The 16,609-nt window shown below is 34.5% G+C and overlaps 3 protein-coding genes across 3 annotated transcripts; 2 read left to right on the top strand and 1 right to left on the bottom strand.

The window, feature by feature from the left end:
* Nucleotides 1-680: 680 nt before the first annotated feature.
* On the bottom strand, nucleotides 681-3,116 carry ND-51 (NADH dehydrogenase (ubiquinone) 51 kDa subunit). Its single transcript, XM_011642298.3, has 6 exons — nucleotides 2,962-3,116; nucleotides 2,724-2,791; nucleotides 1,874-2,542; nucleotides 1,558-1,790; nucleotides 1,295-1,498; nucleotides 681-1,094 (listed from the first exon to the last, which is right to left on the bottom strand). The coding sequence occupies exons 1-6, from the start codon at nucleotides 3,008-3,010 to the stop codon at nucleotides 905-907; spliced, it is 1,413 nt and encodes a 470-aa protein (XP_011640600.1). The 5' UTR covers nucleotides 3,011-3,116; the 3' UTR covers nucleotides 681-904.
* Nucleotides 3,117-4,216: 1,100 nt separating this feature from the next.
* Nucleotides 4,217-7,122, top strand: LOC105429361 (guanine nucleotide-exchange factor SEC12). The gene is made up of 4 exons (XM_011642297.3): nucleotides 4,217-4,698; nucleotides 5,080-5,465; nucleotides 5,561-6,255; nucleotides 6,345-7,122. Exons 1-4 carry the CDS (start codon nucleotides 4,561-4,563, stop codon nucleotides 6,428-6,430), a joined length of 1,305 nt encoding a protein of 434 aa, XP_011640599.2. The 5' UTR covers nucleotides 4,217-4,560; the 3' UTR covers nucleotides 6,431-7,122.
* Nucleotides 7,123-8,251: 1,129 nt separating this feature from the next.
* Nucleotides 8,252-12,545, top strand: LOC105429385 (glucose dehydrogenase [FAD, quinone]-like). The gene is made up of 2 exons (XM_011642333.3): nucleotides 8,252-10,066; nucleotides 10,552-12,545. The coding sequence occupies exons 1-2, from the start codon at nucleotides 8,252-8,254 to the stop codon at nucleotides 10,696-10,698; spliced, it is 1,962 nt and encodes a 653-aa protein (XP_011640635.2). The 3' UTR covers nucleotides 10,699-12,545.
* Nucleotides 12,546-16,609: the final 4,064 nt, after the last annotated feature.

Here is a 16,609-nt window from a genome sequence, read left to right as displayed (position 1 = left end):
TAACTGCATTATTTATTTCAAGTAATATCTCGCCTGTTATTATGGCTGTAACCCGTCGCAAATGGTACTTCGAGAGCCTGCAACGCGCGGCGTGACGTAATTCCCGCGAAAATAGCGAATATGAGGAAATTTTTGCATGAGAGAACGCGGTATATAAATGTTAGTCTTATATACGATTCTAAATAAATTCGACCAATATTTGAGGATAAATTGAATTTTCATGCGCATACGATCTAACGTTTCTTTTTCCTATGATATTGTATACTTTACTCAAAATTTCACATCGATCTGCTGCATATTTTCATACCGTCGCCATTTTATTCAGAATGTCATGTTTAAAAAAGGTAAGATGGATCGCTTGCAATTCGCATAGAATAGATTAAAATCTATAAATTCTCTGATGCCTACCATCGAACCAATCTTCAAGCATCGAGTCTTCTCTTGCATTAAAGTAAAGTACCTAAGATTATCATGATTATTTTCTCTAGTTTTTCGCGGCGAATGACCGTCATTAGACGAGAACTTTTGCTCCAGAGCACATTGCTTCGTCGGTTTTATTTTCCTTCGTAAACGTTAAACGTTACGAGATTTCCGATTTAATTTTATCTCAACGAAAATGGTCTTTCTAAGGAGCACTTACTTACAATTTACGTATGCACGCGTTCAAATATCAAGTCAAGTTTTTCTCTTAGATTTCTTTTATTAGTCGAATCTCCGGGACAGACATTAGTCTGGATTCGAAGAACATTATTACATGGGAATCACAATTAGATTCTCGTGTATGACTATAACGTTAAATTCATTTATGTACACTGAGAATAAATATAAAATCTTACAGGGATTGTTCTAAATATCTGCTGTTATGTTTTATCTAGTTTTCGGTTTATGATCCCTCTTCGATTTCTCAACTTTTCGACGCCGCTCGCTTATGTTCCTTCATGCGCGCTTCGATCTCTGGTCTGAAATGCCTAATCAAACCCTGCACAGGCCATGCGGCGCCGTCCGCCAAAGCGCATATCGTATGCATTTCTATTTGTTTCGTAAGTTCCCATAGCATGTCTATCTCGTGTACCTCGGCATTACCATCCACGAATCTGCGAAAAAAATTGTATAACTCGATAACAATGATCACATTCAGCAGAACGTTTGTTTTGTAACTGTTGAAAGTTTTCTCTTGAGTTTGGATTTTTTTAATTTAAAGGAATAAGGAATTTTATCATCAAAAAACTTCCAATGGTTGTAAAATAAACATTCTGCTCTGTGCGTTCTTTTAAATAAATTATCATCAACCTACCTCTTTAGTATTTTATACATCCAACTGATACCCTCGCGGCAAGGTGTGCATTGACCACAGGATTCGTGCTTGTAGAAACTCATCAAACGAGTGATAGCTTTAATTATGTCCGTCTGTTTATTCATCACGATTACCGCAGCAGTACCTAACGCACTCTTTACCCTGACGAGATCGTCGAAATCGAGCAAGACGGTGTCGCACACACTGAAATTTTTCGATCATGATTTTCAGAAGGAAATTGAATCGGACGACGGATCGTTTACCTCTTAGGAATGACGGGAGTTGAAGAGCCACCAGGAATAACACCTAATAAATTATCCCATCCTCCGATCACACCTCCCGCGTGTCTCTCGATCAGTTCCTTCAGAGGAATGGACATTTCTTCCTCAACGGTACACGGATTATTCACGTGACCGGAGATGTTAAATAGCTTCGTTCCATGATTGCGTGGACGTCCAAATGAAGCGAACCATGCTCCACCTCGGCGACAGATCGTCTATATGACATTATTAATAAGCTATGAAAGAGAATAAAGAAAATAAAATAATGTAGAAGTAAAAATGTATTGGTGACACGTACAGGCGCCACTGCTACAGTCTCGACGTTGGTGACGGTTGTAGGACACCCGAACACGCCGACATCGGCCGGAAACGGTGGTTTTAATCTAGGTTTTCCTTGTTTTCCTTCGATAGACTCGATAAGAGCAGTCTCCTCGCCGCAGATATATGCGCCTGCTCCTCGCTGCACAAAGATATCGAAATCATAACCGGAGTTGCAAGCGTTCTTTCCAATTAGACCAGCCTGATAAGCCTCGGCTATGGCGATTTGTGTGTTGGACGCTTCATTGTAAAATTCGCCGCGTATGTAAATGTAAGCAGCACAGGCTCCCATAGCGCGACCAGCGATCAGACAACCTTCTATTAATTTATGTGGATCGTGACGTAAGATTTCACGATCCTTGCATGTCCCTGGCTCACCCTCGTCGCCATTGATTACTAAATACTTCGGCCTGCCATCGGATGGCTTGTTCATGAAAGACCATTTCATTCCAGAAGGAAAGCCAGCTCCACCGCGACCTCTTAGCCCGGAAATCTTGATCTCATTGATGATCCAATCGGCACCTTTCTCTATTATCTCCTTAGTTTTATACCAGTCGCCACGACTCAATGCACCCTTCAACCGCCAGTCATGCCTGCCATACAGGTTCGTGAAGATACGATCTTGATCGTCCAGGGGCCCTCCTCTTTTCTGTGAGATATAGAAAGATGTTAACAACATAGACGCCACTATTAGCCATCTTGTTAACTTTAGGTTTACTATTAAATCAGGATAAACATGTCGAAGATAAAGACTTTGAAACATAAGGAATGAAAGCACAGGGGAGAGAAGGGCAGCAACTGTCGAACGAATAGATGTCAGAAAACTTCACCTTTCCTTCTGGGGCGGCATCGGCAAGTGTTCTTTGCTGTTGGCTACTCAAACTCGATCCGAGGAGACCTATAAATATAGCGCAAGTTAATTTAATTACATAACCTCGTCGACACACGTCGCAACGAGCGAGGCGATGTCTTCGAAGGCGCGCGAGACGCTGCTTTGTGGCGATCGGTTTATCGGCCATTCATAGTGACACATAAAGTAACAATAATAAGTGAATATTCAAAACTCACCCAGCTGTCTCCTCGGAATCTGAAAACAACGCACTATGGCACCTGCCATTTTAACACATTTTAGGTTCGGAGTTCGGACGCCCCCCCCCAGCAGCACAGCTGACTGAGAAACATTTTGGCTTCGAGCAGCCAAATCAGAAAATTATCAACTGTCGGTTTCTTTGCTTGAACATCGATCTTGCGGGAATCAAAGATAAAAGAGTGAGAAGAGAGAGAGAGAGAGAGAGAGAGAGAGAGAGAGAGAGAGAGAGAGAGAGAGAGGATAGAGGAAGGAAGCGATCCGCTTATCAATTACAAAAAATTTTTTATAAATGAATTTTGGAAGAGTTTTGCATATCCAATTATTCTCTTAGCTTTTTGCTTTTCTGTCTTTTGCAAATCTTTCGGTTATTAAAATTATAAAAAAGTTATATCGTCCAGCTTTCTAATAAATTAATTTTATTGCAAAGGAATATTCTTTCAAAAGAGTATTCTTTGATATAATTTTTCCTAATTCTGCTCTCTGAACTTATAAACAATGTATATCATATAAACGATTTATAATTAATTTCTATTATCGATAATATAAATAAATTATTTTCTTAAGTTATTTTCTTAAATCTTTTTAGATCTTTTGTTCGGATTTCGTAAATAATAAACACTTTGACAATATAGGCTGTCAGTGTCAGTCTGCATCAATATATTGATCAATTGACATTTAAAATTATCTTTGCAATATATTATAGATAGGTGGGAAATGACACAGAGCCTACCGATGGCATTTATATCTTTTTCTTTTTGTATCTACAATTCACTCTTTATCTTTTTGTAATTGTGAAAACTAACTAAGAAAGAAAATGTTCAAGTGACGTCCAAGTGAGCTCTTCGTACCGTCGTTCAGATTCCACAGGAAAGCTTTTCCGTCTTTAGCAATGCTCCCCAACAGACTACGGACAAATCCGGAGTAAATTAAGTTGACATTAAATTAAGTTGACATTAAATAAGTTAACAATTTACGTTGACAAAAATTGATATTTTTTTACTTCTACAGGATAATTCAAACCAGTCTCTAACTATTAACCAACTATTTTTTTTTATTAATTCAATTTTAAATTTTAAATAAAATTTTGAGCTAAAGGAAAAATCGTCTCAGAAATTTGAGCAGAAATGGGGGGGGGGAGAGGGGAGGGGGGATCAAATCAAGGGACAAGGGGGTTGTTTTGAATCATCTTTATAATCTTTTAGCTGCTGCTCCTTGTCGCAGTACAGTGGCGCGATCTCCCAACGGAGCGCTCAATTGCGGGCCCGCTTCAAGTGAATACGTGTACAATATTCCGCTGTTTTATCGCGCAAAGTCCATTCGCCGTTGCCGTCATCACCTGGTCCTCCGTGCCGTTCGTCCCGACGGTGACACGTGAGCCGCGTGTTCCCGTTTAGAAAACCCGTCCCGGATCGACGATGGGACGCGGACGTCGCGCGCGCGATTCCGGCCAGTGCTGATCCCGGATTATCAGAACCCCGGAATACAAGATCCCGCAGAATCCGCCGTTCTCGACGAAGACGTTCGAGGAAGTCACCTTGATACGCGAGACTAGTGAATGGTGAGAAATCTGCCGCGTCATGCCTTCCAGAAGGAACAAAGGCGGCCTTCTGGCCAGGGTGAATTTCCCCCTTTACACCCTGCAGATGCTTACCAGCAGGCACATCCTGGTGGGTGGTGGAGGCGGCTCCTCTAAAACTGGCGTTGCCAATGGATTTGTGAGTGTCTCGTGCAACTTACATCTCAACGAGCGTAAAATATTAGGGCAGATTCGAATAAAATGTTGTGATAAACTGGCGTTGATTGTTTCTATATTGAACTTGTTGTTTCTATCAGTGGAATTTGCTGATTTATAATATTACATCAGATTGTTAGCGGGAAACCAAGCAGAATGTCATTTCATGATGATTTAAATGGATTCAATCTGCTGTCTATAATTTGTTGTGTTTTTGACAGCTAATAAGATTTGCAAAATTTACTTTTGATCTGGCTAGGATTATTTTCTTGTCTTCTTTCTAATAAAATCTTCTCATTTTTTTTCTTGATTTAAAATCTTGACATGTCATTTCTTTTTTAAGTGAATATGTTTGTTGTTCTAGGAAATTTTTGAATTATCACATAATGGAGTGCACTTTATTGCTGAAGAGGTTACTAGACATGAAACGGGTCCTAGTGTGGTTATGAACTGTGCCTCGCACAACAATGGCAAGAAGACATGGATAGTTGCTGGTCAGGAGAGTCATTGTCAACTGTATAATGTAAACCCCAAAGTAGTGACTTTGGAAAATGGAGAATTGATTAAAGGGTCGACAGCAAATACAACTAATAAAGATGGCCTTAGGCATAGGAGGAACAGTGAAAAAATAGAGGAACCGCAATCGCCAAAAGAGAGGATAGAGGAAATCAAAGACGACAATTCTAACGTCAAGAGCAAGAAATTGCAGTTGATTCTTAAACCTGCCGATAGTGTGCAAACAGCTTTCGGGTAAGATAATTTGCTACATTTATTATGATAGTTTGTTGCATATAATATCAAAGAGTATTTTTACCGATTTCTAATAAAAACTTTTTTGCCTGCAGAAATGGTGAGCCTTTACAAAGAGTTGTCAGGGTTAGCTTACAAGGGACGATCATGGCTACTGGTGGCACGGATGGTAGAGTCAGATTGTGGAAGTTTCCGCAACTGCATAAACTGCACGATCTTGACGCGCACGGAAAGGAGATAGACGACTTGGATTTTAGTCCGGATGGTAGTCTGTTGGTGAGCATTGCTAAAGACGGAAAAGCTTTCCTGTGGAATCTGAACGACGGTACGAAGAACAAAGAGCTCACTTGGACGTCACCGGAAGGAGCCAAGTATATATACAAAAGATGCCGATTCAGGAAACTGACGGAGGACAAAACGAAGATCGATCTATTCGTGCTTTCGAATGCTGTCGCAGGAAAAAATCCCAGTTTCCTGCAGTTGTGGGATGCCCATACTGGAACCGTCATCAAATCGGCTTCCTATAAGGAAACGCTGTCAGCGCTAGCCGTGTCTGACGATGGTAAATTTGTGGCTGTCGGCACGATGTTCTCGGGCAGTGTTGATATATTCGTGGCATTCAGCTTGAGAAAAGCGCTTCATGTGCCTGGAGCACACAGCATGTTTGTAACCGGTCTGGAATTCTTGCCAACGAAATTAGACGGTCCCGCGATTACGAGTAACACAGAAACCGCGGTGGTCAGTATCTCGGTGGACAACAGGATCTGTATACACAGCATACCGTTTAGACGTAAGTACGTTATATTTATCGCGAACGAATATCGCGACAATTGCCTTTGTAGAATTTGTAAAAATAAATATTTTTCTGAAATGTTTCAGATACACTGCCATTCTGGTTTGTCATCATACTGATAGTCTTATGTATATGCGGCGCGTTTATCCTCTGCAGTTATCTCGGTATATGACCCATGAAATGTGCGACTGAACCGATGAAGCAGGACGTCGTCTTTTCATAATTACCGTATTAGCTCGATAATTGTCTGCGCGAATTAAAAGTACATTCAACGCACGATTTATTCGTAAACATGATGAGAATGCTCAAGAATCTTAATACATACAGACAAGTCGTTAGCTCATCTGCTGACGGATCTCGTCAACAACGTGCGATATTATTAGCTTACGAAACAAAGTACACCCTAACTGTGAATGTGCACAGCATTAGACTGAGTATTCTTGTTTCGTTTAGCGATTAAAATCCGTTACCGTACAGTAGCTGAATTCATCAGATACAGATAGATTTTCAGGAAGCGTTCGCACGATTTATATATATATATATACACATATATATATATATAGACATGACGTCAGTCGAGGTGCTACTGTGATAAATAAATTATGTTGGAGTGCTTCCAACAAATAGGGTCCGCACCAATAGCACATTGATGTACATATAGATATATTATGTTTTATCAATTTTTAGCGCGAAAGGAAGAGGATACGACAGAGTGATTTTTAATCACGATCGTTCCTTTTCTCCATGAATACGCTTAAATAATTCTGTTTATGGCAAGTAATTCGAGATTTGCATTTCTCGTACTTATGATCATATCTTTCTTCTTTTGTATTACAGACGAAAATACACAATTCATCGCATTTATATGTGTTGTATTACGTACACCTAATATAATCTTTCCTGATTGTATCGTCCACCTGACTGTATTTTTTTTTTATGTAACATACAAGAATGATAAATACTTGATGCTGTATGATTAACAAATAGTTGTATTTCGCAAATTGAGCTTATAAATTATTTATTAGAGACTTTTTCTAAAGTTTCTTAATTTATTTTTACAATATGCGTATATTTTTATCGTATAGTATAGTTATTCTGACTAATGATGAAGATTTATTTGAATAAGTATATATGTATAATTTTTGCTCATGCGCAAGATTGTGCAATGAATTTGTAAGCGTCTCGACCCCTACTTCATTAATAATAAATGATAATATAATAATAAATGATAATAATATATATTATCCCATGAATATTCTTTCAATGACATGTCGAAGTTTACGAAATAAATCTCGCGAATAAGTATGAAATAATATTTTCGTTTTGCTGAAATAAATCGTATTGTCAATGAAAATCTAAAATGCTGTTCATGTTATTGATGATAGATTGAAAGAACACAACCTGCTCCATCAATTAGTTGATTGACAGCATGATAAAAAAGTTTTGGTTTTTAATATTTGATGATAGAAGAAGAGACATTTTCATATAAATTATTTCATATAAATTAGATAATTAAATTTTTCATGAAACGCAGAACGAGAATTAATTATTAATGGGAAGCGAATAGACGACCATAATAATTACAATTACGAGTACATAAATTTATAAATCCATATTTTATCAAAAAACATGTGTTAGTGTTTTAAAAAATAGCGCTGCAAATTGCAATTCAAATATAAAAATTTTATAATTTCGAGGATCCGAGGTTTTACAAAAGATGAAAAATTATCTAAAAAAATCGCATCTTATTATGTGTGCTAAATTATGTATTATATTTTCGACTTCGACAGAGGTCATTTCTGGAGGGGACTTCAAGCGAAAGAGGACGTGGAGAGGGAATTTAATAATTTATTTATTAAAATGAAACGTATTTATATAGTCAGTAGTGTGCCACCAGTTTGTATCCTATATAATATAAGTATTTATTGACGAGCATTCAAACAAAGTTTCCATTTTTCTATTACTACACTTCGACTACACACGGCCAGTTATCATGAGCAAATTACTGAGCAAATTACTCATTCTTCATATTCTCATCGGCATCAGTGTTGCAACTGATTCGTTGCGGGAATCGGTGGATAGGTATTATAATATTTATCATAACGCAAGCACCTTGAGCTGGACGAATAAGCTGAAGCTGGGTCTCGGTGTGCTCAACATCAGGAGGGACAATCAGCGTTTTCTAAGTGAAGAAATACCAGACAGGACTCCGCGGTTTGGATTCACATTCGATTTCATAGTGGTTGGTGCTGGTACGGCCGGTGCCACTCTAGCCGCGAGACTGAGCGAGATCCCTCAGGTAAAAGTGTTGCTGATCGAGGCCGGATCCCACGAGAACCTTTTGATGGACGTGCCCTTGGTAGCTCCCTTTCTACAGCTGGACGACAACATCAATTGGAAGTATCGGATGAAATCGTCCAAGAAATATTGCCTCGGTATGAAGGACAATAGTTGCTCTATGCCAAGGGGGAAAGTGCTTGGGGGTTCTAGCGTGCTAAACTACATGATCGCTACCAGAGGCAGCGCCCAGGATTACGACCGCTGGGCCGAGATGGGGAACGACGGCTGGGCCTACAAGGACGTTCTCAAGTACTTCAAGAAGTTGGAAAGTATTGATATTCCGGAGCTGCGATCCGACAGCTTATACCGCGGCACCGATGGACCGGTACACATCAGCCAATCGACATTTCGCACGCCGTTGGCGGCGGCTTTTCTGGAAGCCGGCAAGGAGCTGGGATATCCATTGGTGATGGACTATAACGGAAAGGATATGATAGGATTTTCGTATGTGCAGAATACGATCGTGAATGGTACCCGCGTGAGCAGCAACAGGGCGTATCTGCATCCCGCGCGCGACCGCAAAAATCTTTACGTGACCCTCGAGGCCACGGTGAAAAGGGTGCTGATCGATCGTCGTAAGAATCAGGCGATCGGCGTGGAGTTTACCAAGAACGGTCGGGATACAATCGTGTACGCGAGAAAAGAGGTGATTCTATGCGCGGGTACCATCGGATCGTCCCAGTTGCTGATGCTGTCCGGCATCGGGCCGGCTAAACGTCTCACCGAGCTCGGCATAAAGGTTGTCCGGGACGCTTCGGTCGGTAAGAATTTAATGGACCACACGTTGTACCTAGGGCTCGCGTGGACGATAAAGGAGCCGCTAACTCTACATCTCTTCGAATACATAAATCCTTTTAAATCGTATATCACGGATTATCTGCTGAAGCGATCGGGACCGTTCACGATTCCGTGCGGGATCGAAGCTGTCGCTTTCATCAACACCATCAACACCACGCGCCCACGGGAATCTAACGATCTGAATATCGGTCCGAATGTCGAACTGATATTTACCGGTATCCTGCCAAACGGAGATTTTATTTTACCGACAGTGATGAATCTGAAGTCCCAAGTACGTCAGATATGGGAGAAATACATCGGCAGCTATGGCTTCATGATCTCTCCGATAGTGATGAAACCCAAGAGTCGCGGTTGGATAACGTTGTTGGCTAATGACATTAACGTTAAACCCGAGATCGTGCCGAATTATTTCGACGATCCGGAGGACGTCAAAACGATGATCGCCGGTATCAGAATCGCGATAAGTCTCGTTCAGACGAAAGCGATGCAGGCGTTCGATCTGCGAATGGCGAATGTTATGTATCCCGGATGTGAAAAATACGAATATGATTCCGACGCTTTTTGGGAATGCACGATAAGAACGATAACTAACACGATCTATCATATTTGCGGCACCTGCAAAATGTCACCGAGGGAAGACCCAACTGCCGTTGTCGATCCCAGGTTAAAGGTATTTGCTACGAGACAATGAAGTATTTACGCGGAGTATAATTCTCGGTATCTATAATAAGATATAATAAGAAGGTCTTATGTTTTAAGTGACGTAATTCCCGACAAAAAGCGTTTCTTGAACTGTTTGAGTCATAATTCCTAGACTTTGTCCTTGATCGATAATAGCCTGTAATAAGCCTTAAGCTTTATGCTCTAAGCTAATGATAAATAATTTCTGCTGAATCAAAAAGTGACTTCTGCTGAAAAAGCGATGCTGTTTTAAATCCTAAACACTTTATTGTTAGGATCTGGCTAACAATGAGTCTCTAAAATTTGAGGATTACGACTTAAAACGGCTCAGGAAAGACTTTATGTAGCTTACTGTAGGAAATTATGTAGCTTAAAATATAAAGTTTAAGACTTACTACACACCTACTGTAGATCGAGGATAACACGGTGTACGAGATTTATTGTAATTTTTAGCTCGTACTCAATATGTGGCAGGTAATCGGTGTTCGAGGATTGAGAGTAGCAGATGCATCCATTATGCCTGAAATTACAACAGGACATCCAAATATACATATTCATATGATCGCCGAGAAAGCAGCAGATATGATCAAAGAAGAATGGGGATATTTAAATACATCGTAATATTTTATAAATTAGATAGAGGCCTCCTTAGCTTTTATTGATTATTAATTTATTATTTTATAATTACTTTCTAATTTTAATAATTCTGGTATAAATTTTCAGATTCAATTTTCTTTACATAATGCTTTTATAATATTATATTAATTGTATATATAAATGTATTGTCGTGAAAAATGTTAAGAAAGTTCGATTTTTTTATTATACGAAATTAAATTCTTTACAAATCTCGGCGTGCAAATATCAAAATTACGATATTGAACTTCAGGATTTCGAAATGATTAGCAATTAAAATGAGCGGATGTCGTGTAGTCGTCGCAAATCTTTTCGTGGTTCCACGACATTGACCTTTGCTTACCTGTTTTTTTTCTTTTTTAATTTACTAGACACGTGCTACACATGCATCATTTATCTTTTTAAACAAAAGAAACAGAAATTAATATAATGTTACATTATTAATTCTTTGATATACACGATACATACAACTATCATAAACATCTCCGCAATGACAATTGCTCAAGTGAGCACAATCGGCAACGCGAAAAAGATAACAATAAACTTGGAGAGATGCGAATAATCGACTTAACGTGCCATTGTTTAGAAATGGATGGATTAAGATGTAAATTATTTTAAATAAAAAAAAAATTTAGACTTTTAATTTATTGTCACATACTTTTATTGTTGCTTATAAAAAAATTTGAAGCTTTGTTTCTATAAATTTTAAACAAAAGATGAGATTTGCAACAGAGTAGGAAAATATTAATACTAAGCGTAGAAATATGTAGTTATTTTATGGAAGATTTTTCGAAATGTCGGGAATTGAGGCAGCATTCGGAAATTTGCGTTTCTTAATGCATCACTTAATAATTTCAGAAGAATATTTTTTAGATGTATTGTTAGAATAATTAATAAATATGAGATTTTAAGTATCTTATTAGAAGTAACATATTTTATAAAAACGTTTGATGAAGAAAAAGTTACTACTTACTCTTGTATTTCTCTTTATATTTTTAATATATTTTGAAGCAATTAGTTTATTTAACAAAAATATGTAATGTTTCAATTAATTATATTAATTTATTGTGATTATCTAAAATAAAGCTTTTTTTCTATTTCCGAAACAGTGATTAATTTTTCAAGTCATATCAATTTTATTTTTATAATCAACAAGCAATTGATTTGTTCTATATAGTATAAGTATTTTAATATTTATGAAAAATGGTAATACTGATAAGGGAATTAAAAGTGATGATAATTACATTGGTGTTTTTAACTGTGTTTTTAACTGTGTTTAAAAGATGTTTTTCTATTAAAGTTTAACCGTTGCTTCAGGATTCTTTTAAACGAATATTTTTTAAATATGAAATATTTGATATGAAACTCTGTATTTTGTATTTTATTATTTCAAGTATTAAATTAGAATGTTCTCAAAAAGTATAAAATTTTTTAAAAAGTGTAAAATAAAGAGCAAAGAAAATAAAAACTCAAATACAAAACTGGCATTATCTTTTTAAAGATAATGACATGAAATCTCTCAAGACAAATATTTATCTTTAATATATGTTATTTGTCTTTTTTATGCGTATGCTTTTAACATGTTTGCTAAGGATACGGTTACATTCGCGAACCTCAAAAAATGAAAAATCATATGCAGTATTTAATTTTCTCCTTTTATTAAATCCATTTTGCGTTTAAATATAACTAATTGACACATAAAGCCAAAATTTATTCATAACTTTATTAAAAATTCATTTTTCTAATGTTTTTAATAGTCCATTTTCTAGAATCTATTTAAAAATTTTATTTATATTATAAATAGAAAAACCAAAAAATTTGTCTATAATTATATATTATATATTATTCATTATGTGTCATTATATATTACGCATCAAATAGCAACAAATATGATTAATTGTGTAAACTGATTCATTATTTTTTCTCTTCTATTTTTTTCTATCTATAATGACGATCAAGAAAAATATTTAATAATATACAGTGTTCTTATCTCTATACAATTTAACGTTTTCAAGGTTCAAAGTATACGTAATTAACATATCAAATGTCATCTAACAGTTATATTACGTTCGAGAATTAGCATCGCAGCTTCGTAGAAGACAATGTCTATTATCAAAGTTGAAAATTAATTATAAATTAATAATATTATAATAATTTATTTATTATAAATTATTATAAATAATAAAATTAATGATAAACTGAATAAAATATCACGGTTGCATAATAAGAAATTCGTGCGTTTCAGTTTCTTTCTTACCAATGTGTGCTCACCATTTTATTAGAAGCAAATTGAATAATGCATACTATTAATAAAATTATTTCTAGGAACTTTTAAATCTATTAAAAAAAAAATTTTTTCAAAAATAAAAAAAGATTAATATAGAAAATATACAATATATAAATAATTGTAGTATGATTTCTACTTGTTTATAATTTATTATTACATTTATATGATTATAATACAGAAGAACTCACATTTGTTTGCAAAAATAAATATCAAACAAACTATTTAATTTAATACTTGCTTTTATGCTTATACATCGTGTAAATTATATTTAAATTATTTTTTTAATTTTTTTATACATTTTATAGAAAAAAAATTGACATTTGTTTTATGAAAGTTTACTCCTTCGGAAATTTTATAAAATATTTTTTGTATTTACATATACATTTGATATTATTAATAAAATTTCTAATTTATATCAAAAAATGTATGTATATAGCAATAAATTGAAAATTGTATATATAATAATAAAATATACAATAAAAAGAAACGTTTGATTTTGCGTAATAACACTGTTAGTAGTTTAAGGATAAATTATATTTTACAATTTCCGATGTACATCTGTTGGTTTATTGTGTGCTAATTAATTTATGTAAAAATTAGAAGCATGTATAATCGTAGCCGTAAGGAAAATAAAATAAGATTGTTTTGTTATTAATCCTTAAGCGATGAATATCATCCACTATAATTCTCAGAAGTTTTCGCAACTAATGCCGACGAAATATAAAAAATGATCGCAGAATACTGCAAGAGCTTCAGACACAATTGTCAATATCGCATAAAGATTGCGGTAAACATCTTTTAAACATTGAGGAGACGTCGTTCTGAGAAAGATTAATGAATTCTCGTCTGCTCATATTCTTTTGATTTTTCTTTTTCGTTGTATTTATTTCTGGTATTCAAAAATTGACTGTTTAGCATTTTATTTTTGCGAAATGTACATTTATTATTAACTTAATCTCCTACATTTTGTAATAAGGCTTTTCCTCTAAAGAAGATTGATGTAAACTGTCAATTAACAATTATATGCAATACGCAAGTGAATATTTTAGTGTCAGGAAATTAATCCTGTCTTTGCGTAAAATATTACGATATTATGAAAAAAAGTAAAAGTGTTTCAAGCGATACGCGTCGAGCCCTGCCGGTCAAATTGTGCTATAAATTGGAAAAAGTAGTTGGCCACTACTGCTTTAGCGCGAGTAATCCGCATCCGCGATCAACCGTAACTCATTACAGAGCAATGTTCTTGCGGAGTAGCTGGTTCAACCAGCAATTTGTCTTAACTCTTAATGCAAACGAAACGAACGTGGTGACTTACTTACGGAGCCATTCTTCGTACTATTCAAACGCTAAGTACGTTTAAGAGATAATTGATACACTATACATGCAATGTTCAAGTGCGGTAGCTGCAGAAAGCCGTGAACGTAGGTTACTTTTGCGTAAAAATAGAAAAATAGTATTAGGAAATAATATATTTATATAATAAAACTATAACAATTAAATAACTTAAGTTTATATTTTTAATGTATTGAATATTTTTAATGTATCAAAATTTATTTGTCACTTTGTGACAAGTTTACATTTTGATATTAAAAAAAAAAAAAAGAATAATAAAAAAGAAATAAAAAAAAAAGATTCTCAGTTTGGAATGTGAGGATAGAAAAATTCTAATTGTGTACTGTCCGCTCTGATATTTTCATCGCAAAATCTATTAAATGCTGGTTTGTTTCAACATAAGTACGATTGCATCATATGAATGTATCTCGTTTCTAATAATCGCGTTCGATAGTAATAATTATTGGGATTATATGCTTGTTTTTTATTAATTTATGATTTATGCAATCATGCTTGCTTGATTACATATTATTTTTTTTGTTTTAAATAACATGTCTAACATTACATGTTTCAAGAAATAAGATGCTCTTCGTTTGCTGAATGAATGCGAAAAGAAACTTTGTTTTGCTGACGTATCTAAAAATTTTATTAAACATAGATTTATAAATATTTTTGTTGGATTATCAGAATAATAATATAGAACACTTAAACATAATGATATAAAAACTTTTTACTAGCAATCAATTTGAGCGTTTTACATGATTATTTTCACAATTCGAATTATCTTGAGTAATCAGCCAAATATTTACTTTAGCAAATTCTCTCTACGAATATTGAAAAGAACTATATATTATTGTTATGCAAAAGAGAAAAGAATTAAAGCATAAATGAACAAATTGTGCTTCAGATTTTTTGATCTTAATATCATATCCTTTTTAATATATAAATATTTAATATATAATAAAATTTGATATATAAAAATTTTTATATATAAAATTGCATATTTAAAAATAATGATGATAAAAAAAAATATATTCACTTGATTATTTCCATTATGATGGCCATCATTCACCACGGTCACCATGCGAATTCATATTTATTTCTTTATCAGTGATCGGCTCTTAAGTGACACTTTTATGTAGTCCAATAAAAAAATCATTCACAGAAGAACAGAAGGATTTATAAATTTGGCATAAGGATACACATACAGATCTCAAAGTAATTTTATTGGACTATTAAAGTAATTACTTGAATCACTCAAATTGATCGCTAAAGTATCAAATATTTTGCAGTATTATCATTATGCTTAAATACTCTGCATAAATATTTTGATAATTTAATAAAATTACTTTTAAATCTATAGCCAGACAAATTTTTAGCAAAATTATTCTTTCTGCGTATTAATTAAAAATTTAGCCTTGATTTATTTAAAAATTCTTTTTTTTCGTTAAAGAAAGGAAGACAAAGTACATTTTCCGCATCTTTTTCAGCACAGATTACCTGAATATAATTATTGTAAAAATGATTCTGTGACACATTTATGTGTATCATTATCATAACAGCGAAAACTAATTTAATCAGTTTGATTATGTAATAGCTTTAGGAAAAATTTTTAGATTGTTTGTTTGAAAATTTTTTAATAGTTTTCGTACTATATGTTGTTTTAACCAAAATTTTCGATATGTTACTTTTAATGATAATATTTGTCAATTTAAAATAATTATTTCTTATTCAAATTATTTGCAGGCATAAGATACTATTTTTTAATTAATTTTTATGGCGAATAATACACAATTTAGAGAGAGAGAGGGAGATAGAGAGAGAGAGAGAGAGAGAGAGAGAGAGAGAGAGAGAGAGAGAGAGAGAGAGAGAGATTCTTATTTTTTCTTAAATTCCGAAAAAATTCAGTAATTTTGAAGTATACATTGTAATGTATATGAGAAAGACGAATGAAGTTAAGCAACGCGAGAATCGAAATTGATTTATCTTTACATGACGTTGACCGAGCTTCCATTACTTGATGGGATCAGAAAAAACATTATCTAATATATTTTGATATAATAATATTAAAAAGAATTTAATTAATGTTAAATTATATGGTTATATTTTTTATAATACAATTGATATTTTGCTCCTCTTTGGATATTTTCTGATTTCCAGATAAAAAGAAAGAAAACGAAAAAGAAGAACGAGGAACTGATCTAAAAATTAAAATGTAAATTTTGTTTTAAATTTTGATTGTTTATTTAGTTGCAATTTAAAACTTGCCTGGGTAGTTTC

The sequence above is a fragment of the Pogonomyrmex barbatus genome, unplaced genomic scaffold (genome assembly GCF_055798465.1).
Source record: "Pogonomyrmex barbatus isolate J1 unplaced genomic scaffold, ASM5579846v1 scaffold17, whole genome shotgun sequence".
Classification (NCBI taxonomy): domain Eukaryota; kingdom Metazoa; phylum Arthropoda; class Insecta; order Hymenoptera; family Formicidae; genus Pogonomyrmex; species Pogonomyrmex barbatus.
Note: the sequence above shows the minus strand (reverse complement) of the source record. Positions and strands in the feature narration are given on the sequence as shown.